This window comes from Pteropus vampyrus, unplaced genomic scaffold (genome assembly GCF_000151845.1).
Source record: "Pteropus vampyrus isolate Shadow unplaced genomic scaffold, Pvam_2.0 Scaffold674, whole genome shotgun sequence".
In the NCBI taxonomy this organism is placed as follows: domain Eukaryota; kingdom Metazoa; phylum Chordata; class Mammalia; order Chiroptera; family Pteropodidae; genus Pteropus; species Pteropus vampyrus.
The window spans coordinates 399,221-407,263 of NW_011889455.1; the positions used below are offsets into that span (position 1 = coordinate 399,221).

The 8,043-nt window shown below is 34.3% G+C and overlaps 1 protein-coding gene across 1 annotated transcript; it reads right to left on the reverse strand.

The window, feature by feature from the left end:
* Positions 1-6,905: 6,905 nt before the first annotated feature.
* Positions 6,906-7,832, reverse strand: LOC105309138 (olfactory receptor 5AC1-like). The gene has a single exon (XM_011385234.2). It carries the CDS (start codon positions 7,827-7,829, stop codon positions 6,906-6,908), a length of 924 nt encoding a protein of 307 aa, XP_011383536.1. The 5' UTR covers positions 7,830-7,832.
* Between the last annotated feature and the right edge of the window lie 211 nt (positions 7,833-8,043).

Sequence of the window (8,043 nt, forward strand, 5' to 3'; positions counted from 1 at the left end):
AAATCACGTGCAGAATATAGAGAGGAGAAAAAGGAACCAAGACAAAAAAATACTGGTTGCAAAGGCAGCTATATGAAGACTCTAGCAAATGTATCCTGCATCCACAATAATGGCATTGGCATTGTGAGCTGGCATTCTAAATTCAGCAGAAGTGACCCAGATCTCATTGAGCTATTGTTGGGACATGATTTTGGCTGCTGCTTGGCTCCTTTGCTTTCTTCTGTTCCTGCTCTTTTTTCCCCCAGCTGATTCCTCCAATTTCTCTTACACTTCTATCTTAGAGCCAATTTCCATTCAATTAACTCATTTCCTGTTGCAACAAAGAAGCCTGACACATCAAAGAAAGACTTGGGAGATACCAGAAAAGAATACTGAGCAGAGTGATCAGAAAAACAGAAGGGAAACTGGAAAGCTGAATGTTATGAACCTTAAAAAAAAGACAACCAGGGGGACAGTTTCATAAACTATATAAATGTCTAACCAATGTACTTCATACTTGAAACTAACAATAAAATTAAATTTTAAAAAAGAAAAGATATTAAAGAAGAATGAAGTATAAGTCAAACGCCAAAAATAAATGCTCTAATAGGACAAAGAGTTATCAGATTTCACTGAGTGTGAAAATCAAGAGATTTTTTAATGGCTTTAGTGACAGCAGTTTCTATTATGTGATAGAGTTGAGGCCAGAAAATACATAAGTGAAAGGGAAACAAATGGGTGGAATAAAACAGTACTCTCCAAAATGTGGAGAACAGTTGGCATTTTTCTGCTTTTCATAGACACATGTAGGGTTTTTTTCTTCTAGAATATTTCAATACAAGTTTCAAAAGAGGAGACTATAAGAAGGCATGGAGAGGAAAAAGGCAAGAGGAGACCTAGGAAGGAATATACATTGGTGAAAAGCAAACAAGGGGAAGTGAGGAAGTGAGTAACAAATGAAAAATAACAGAGACAGATGGATAAGTGTAAGAATCTCAAGCCAAAGAAGACAGAGAGAGAGAAGTAGTATCTGAGAAAGGCTAAAAGGAAGTGAAAGGAAAGACTCAGAGGCTTGGAGGTGAATGCTTGTCTTAACTCGAGTTTCTTAAAAGTTGTCAGTCCTGAGAGTTATTTTTTTTAATTCAAAGTTTATTTTCCTATGGAATTCGTATATGATAAAAGAGATTTCAATTTTTAAATTGTTTTATAAACTTCGTTATTTATAAATATAATGGCACTGCCCCAAAATTCTTTCCATATTTAAACGTTGCTTTCTGTTACTACAATGATTAGAAGTGAACTTCTCTAGAAATCCTGCTTGTTTTACTTGAGATCACTTTTCTCTCTGCCAGCCTTGTGGTGTGTGTGTAGAATAAAACCATCAGCTGTGGGTTTGTGTGTATGTGTGTATTAGCAGAATAAAACTGAGCCAAAACTGGATTCTGAATAAAGGCAATATATATAATGAATGTCAATGATTCCAGTCATTATGTAGATTTTTATATGAATGGCCATTCTTCCCTGCAATTCCAATCACTAAATAATTGAAAAGTCTCAAATTCAATTGGTGTGGGGCGACTTATTTATTCATAAATGCTGGAAAACAGCAGAGGGACATTTTCTACAAATTTCCTAGTATGTATATACACCAAAATTTACCTTATAAAATCATTATACTTAGGTTAACAAAATAATAAAACACATTTAAGGGAATAATTCAGTCTTACAGACATATTCTAAATTTTAGTCACAAAAATAAAATACACAACTTACTATTTTTTCCTATTTCACCTATTTCAACATATTGTAAATACAATCTAAAATTATTATAAATTAAAATTTAAAATTTTCTATATAAAGAATAATGAATATTACACGAACCATTTCTCTCTTACCCATACTTTTTGAGAAGTTGTAGAGATTTTTTCAATACATTGAGCTTTCTAAAGTAGAAAAATATACAGTAGCACAGGATTGACAATAATATAGGCAGCAATTCTTTGCACACTGATTTATTTTGGAGGCTTCATTTCCCAAATTCAGGAAAGTATTTACATTAATTTGCTTTGAATAGAAGAGTCAACCAATTATACAACTGTGTGCTTTTGCCAGAAGAGAAAGGAGTGCAGAACTAAAATTCTCCTGATAGTACCCAAGGATTCCCTTTAGGACAAAGCTACTGGGCATTAAGGACTTGCACATGTATGAGAAGTCCATGTTGTCTCATAGGGCATTACAGACTCTGAAATAATAAAATCAAGTCATTGTAGACAGTCCCAGTTTTAACAATTGGGACTATACTTTATGCCACCATTTTCTGCCACAGATGACGCTTCTGACATGTTTATACAAATTCCAGTTTATGTAAAAATTTTGGTGCTTTGAGTGCTGTGATTAGTATGATCTCAGATGAGATTTTTATGCGGCCAAAGCTCTAGATTCCCTTCAGGAGCCAACCCCAAGTAATGTTCTAATGCAAACTACAGCTCCCATTCTAGACCTATAGCTAACTCCCACTTTAAGCTGAAATGTGATGAGAAACACGATGGTCAATGAATATGGTCTGTCAATATCTTCCATTCATTCTTTTAAGTTATTTTCTTTATCAAAAAACTGTCCATTATAGGAAGATTTAAAAATAATGATAAAAAAAAAAGAAAATAATATCCTGTAATCAGCTACAAATACATATCACTAGTATTTAGTACAAATCTTTTCAAATTTTTCTATTATGTGCCAGTATCTATATGTCTGCATGTTTGCAGATAAGGAACTTATACAGTATGCATACAATTCTGCAACCTGCCATTCTTTCTTAATATATTTAGAATGATAGCTCTAGAGAAAGGAATTGAAGTTTCTACTCTGATCCCTTCTGCATTTTTATTTTTCCTTCTCCCAAAGAAAGGAGATATTGATGTGTGAAATGACAAGATTCTGGTGGGACCACATGTTTACGGGACATCCAAAGGTCAGCCTGTGACTTTGACTTACCATTGCTTTTCTCTTCTTTTAGCAGAAATGCTAAGTAGTCCCTGGGCATGTTCCTTCGAAATAGGCCTAGTCATCTCACTCTTCTTCTTGACCAGAGAAGTAAGCTGACTCATGGACTTTTTTAGAGAACCCCAAACCCCCATACCTCATCAGCTGCTCAACTCTGCCCAATTCCTGGTCCATGTGGAGGGAGTACACATAAAGGGGATGTTGGAAGCCCAGTTATGTCAAAGGGTCAACCGATCCCAGCTCCAGCCCTCCTGGCCCATTACCTGCACCATCCTCTGGGAGTGAAGAGGCAAAATTTGAAGCCAGGTGTCCCGCCCTGGGGAAAGAAGGCCCCCAAACTGGGTACCTGGACCACATTAATTTTTGGAAGTTATTGTTTTATTGGTTATAGCATTCTGAGTTGGCAGATTTTTTTTCTCCACAATTCAAAATATGTCACTCAATTATCTTCAAAGGCCATGTGTTTTCCTCCCCCTCTGGCTATCTTCAAACTTTTCTTTTTATCTTTGGTTTTTAGGCACTTCAAAATAATGTGTCTAAGTGTTTTTCTTTTTTTACTTTGTCTGTGATTTGGATTCTGTTTTGGCATTTATTATGCTTCAGGTTTTATGTACTTCTTGGATCTTCAGTTTGATGCCTTTTATTATTTTTCAAAAAATCTTTACTTATGTTTTCAAATATTTCTGCTCCACTCTCTTTTCCTCTCAGATTCCAATTATGTATATGTTAGATAACTTGATATTCTTTCAAAGTACTTGAATGTTCTGTTTTGGTTTTAATTTATTTGTACTTAATTTTGATATCTATTAACCTACATTCATGTTCAATGTTCTTTCCTCCACTGTATCTAATTTACTGATAAACTCAACAAAGACATACTTTACTTTTGTTCTCATGTTTTTAAAAAATTATTTCTAGCATTTCATTTGACTTTTTTAGTAAATTTGTTGAGGTAACATTGGTTAATAAAATTATATAGGTTTCAAGTATACAACTCAATAATAGATTATCTGTATATTGGGTGGTTCCATGGATCTTTAAAAAGTACTTTTTATTTCTCTCTCTGAATTTTCCATCTAGTCATACATGGAAACTTTAACATATTAATCATGATCATTTTAAATTTCTTTACTGATAGTCCCAACCTTTGAGTCATATCTAAGACTGTTTTTTTGACTGCTTTGTCTTTTAACATTGGGTTGTTTCTTTCTTGCTTTTTTTTGTTTGTCTCACAATTGTTAACAATTAATGAGTGACATAGTGAGTGAGCGAGGCAGGAAAGAGAATGTTTTGTGAAACAGAAAAGGTGATTGTGAAACAAGTTATAACTGTGTGTAACCAAGTTTAATTTTTTTTTTGGAAACACCATGAGCAAGTTTAGAGCATGAACTTCAAATTTATATCAACCAAAGGGCAAATGATTATGGGTATTTATTCACCAACTCCCATCATAGAAGATAAATGATCTGGGAGAGATTCTATGAATATTGATATCCCTGTTCTTATACTATTCCTTAAGTGAAGGTAGAATAGCTCTGGCTATCAGAGAAAGCGCTCAGATGCAGATGTACAATTAGAAAAGATATGGGCAGGAACCAACAGTATTTTGTGGCAGAGAATCTATAGGAATCAATGAACAATGTGATCTGTGAGTCACACTCAAGCAACCCGCTCTCGAAAAACTAAAGGTGCAGTTTGTTCATAAATAATCAAAGAAATGATGAAAAGTGGAAAACAGTTGTCTCAAAGTGAGTCATAGCATACGATTTGTAGATAACACTTCACGAAAAGCCTCTTAACTAGAAGAGAGCCTCCTCTGGGAGTGGCCAAAACTCCCCTAAAAGAGTGGTGAATGTTATTTATTTTACAGTCTTTGAAATCTAAAGAAATACTTATAACACAGTTCGTAGTCACATGATCATCATCGATTGGTTCAGTGTTTATAGTGTCTTATACACAGGGCAGCCAACCACACAGTATTGTGTCATGAATAGTGCCCCTGATTTGAGCAGTGCATACAGTCTGACCATTCATAATCCTTCTATCCTTCTATATACACTTTTTCTCAACACTATTCATGTAACACATTATGTTTATATCCATAGTTTATTAGTGCTGTCCCATTGTTTTTAATACTTTCAGTGCAACAGATGGGAAGTCAGATGTTACTGTATTTTCCTTTGTTAGTAACCCAGTCTCTGTCTGGAAGCTTGTAGAACTTCTCTTTAACCCTGGAGTCTGGGATTGTTTGACAGGAGCGTATTCTCCTTGGGGTTAGCATACTGTAAGTGATATCCATTGTTTCTAGGAAATGGCCTGATGAGCTATAGTTTAAACTGAGCAAACCTGACTTGCCTATGCGAGAATCACAGGCTTGGAAGGAGTAAATGCTCTATAGATCCCCTCCAGTAGTAGATTCTCTCCTAATTACTCTTAAAAGATAAACACTACAATCTTTGAAGTTTTCTGAGTTGTTTTAATATTATATGGTTTCATATCTCTTGCGTTTTGAAATAATACTGTTCTTCCTCACAATCTAAACCTTTTTGCTCTGCCAAGTTGAAGAGAGAGCAAGGAACCTTACAAAAGCATGAAGGAATTGGGCACTTGGATCTCCATCAGTACTAAAGATACTTCTGTTAAGTCTCTCTTATTATATAATAAGGACCACTTTTTTCCTAATACTTATTGAAATGAAGAAATTTTGAATTCAGTTGGCCTTAGTGTGTACAGTGCAGTGTTGTACTTCAGTCCTCAGCCTTGAATACTTCTACCCTGAATACCTTTTAAGTCTTCTTAACAGGTCTTATATCAGGTCTTCTGCATACATGAGTCTTCTTCTTAATTCTTCCATACTGCTCAGCAATACCAGGCCATCACCTGGAGATTTTACAGTAACCACGAGTATCCAAAGATATTACAAATTTAAACAAATTATATATTTACCGCGTTAAAGTTCTTTTAATTTTAAGAGGTGGCCAACAAAGAAAGTCACTATACATTCCTTACAAAGCTTTCAGTGAAAGAAAAATAAATATTACATTGAAGGATTTTATAGTTGTTTCAGAAATGAGAGTCATTCCATATTAACATATATTGCATCATGTAATTGCAGAGGTAAATTATTTTTACTTAAATAATAGTAAACATGTATGAGATTATAAGAAGAGTGATAACTGCATTTCTGAATTTCTTCTTCATTAGACATATAAAGATTAATACAGTAGACTTCAAGAATTTGAGAGGATATATCCTGAAAAATCTGAGAATTCTTAAGTACCATTATTGCGTATGTTATCCCTGATAAAATGCACCATGTATTTTCATATATCTGAGTCATACTTTTATTCAATAGTCCACTTTTATGTTATCACAACTTACATTATTTTCAATAAAATTCACCAATCTCATATTCTGTGCTTTAAAATTTTTTTTACTACAAATAAAGTTTTTTCTTCAGGGACAGTTTCCTTCAAGAAGTCATTTCACCTAAGTCTCAGAACAATCGAGGAGCAACAAGAATTCTGATATACAAGCTCCAGACAATTGTCTTAGCTCAGTCACACTAGCTTCAAAGAAAGAAACATGCAAATGTCTATACCAGTAAAATTACAAACTACTATATATACTCTAGAAGAAATTTACAGAGTCAAAATTGCAAATTAAATGCTTAATTTTCATAAAGAATTCGGTTTTATGTGATATTAAGATCTTCCATTGAAACAAAAATCCATTGAAGTTGACTAACACAGCACTCATCAACTGCCATAGACACTAGCTCTCTGTTAAAATTATGAAGCTAGGGCTGATTTGCATAACTCTAGATGCCTTGTATTGTGAAAAGTTTGAAAAGAACAAAAGTTCGAAATTCACCTTAAAACTATCATTTATTTATTTATTTATTTATTTATTTATTTATTTATTTATTTATTTATTTTTATTATCCCGAAGGCACCTATGACTTCTTTATTCCTCAGACTATAAATAAAAGGATTTAGCAGGGGAATTATGATTGTGTAAAATAAAGAATACATTTTGTCTTGATCATCAGAAGGGCCAGACCCAGGGCGCACGTACATGAAAAAGAGAGTGCCATAGAACAGGGAGACAGAGAGCAGGTGGGCACTGCACGTGGAGAAGGCTTTGCTCCTGCCCTTTTCAGACTTCTTTTTCAGGATGGCAAAGAGAACACGGGTGTAAGAGACTATGATGGTCATAAAAGTGAAAGCTTGTATAAAGACTGAAAATATAAAAATCAGGAGCATATTAACTCCAGGGTCAGTACAGGAAATCTTAAACAGTTGTAAAATTTCACAGTAGAAATAATGTATTACATTAGACTTGCAGAAAGTTAATCTAAATAACAAACCGATATGCATCATGGGATGAAGAAACCCAATAATATATGAAACACCTAATAATTGAATGCAAAAGATTTTGGACATTACTACTGGATAAAGCAAGGGGTTACATATGGCTACGTAGCGGTCATAGGCCATCACTACCAGGAGAAAACATTCTGTGTTTGCACTGGAAGCAAAAATGTAAAATTGAGTGATGCACTCAACCAGGGATATCACATGATTCTTAGATAAAAAATTAATTAGCATCTTAGGAGTCACAGAGGATGAAGAACAGGCATCTGTGAAAGCTAAACTCCCAAGGAATAAGTACATGGGGGTGTGAAGGTGCGGGTCCTTCCAGATGAGAAAAATTAGTCCCAGGTTGCCCACCATGGTAATGAGATAGATGACCAAGAACAACAAGAACAGAGGAACCTGAAGCCCTGGAAGAACTGTAAGTCCTATGAGAACAAACTCAGTCACCTGCGTTTTGTTTGCCTCCATTAAATCCACTCAGGCTGATCACTGCAATGGAAGAATAAGTGATGAACACAGTTATGAAAGATTATGAAAATAATAACATTTAAAAAATAGTGCATCTTCTTTGTTTATGTATCCCCTTTAATTAGAACATTTACCTGTTCCCTTAAATAAGAATTCATTACAAACAATAAGTATTTGCAAAACTGGTTCTAAAAATTAGGGGGAAATATAAAAC

Coding starts and splice junctions, on each gene's coding strand:
- LOC105309138 (XM_011385234.2), bottom strand. CDS start 7,829: ATGGAGGCAAACAAAACGCAGGTGACTGAGTTTGTTCTCATAGGACTT.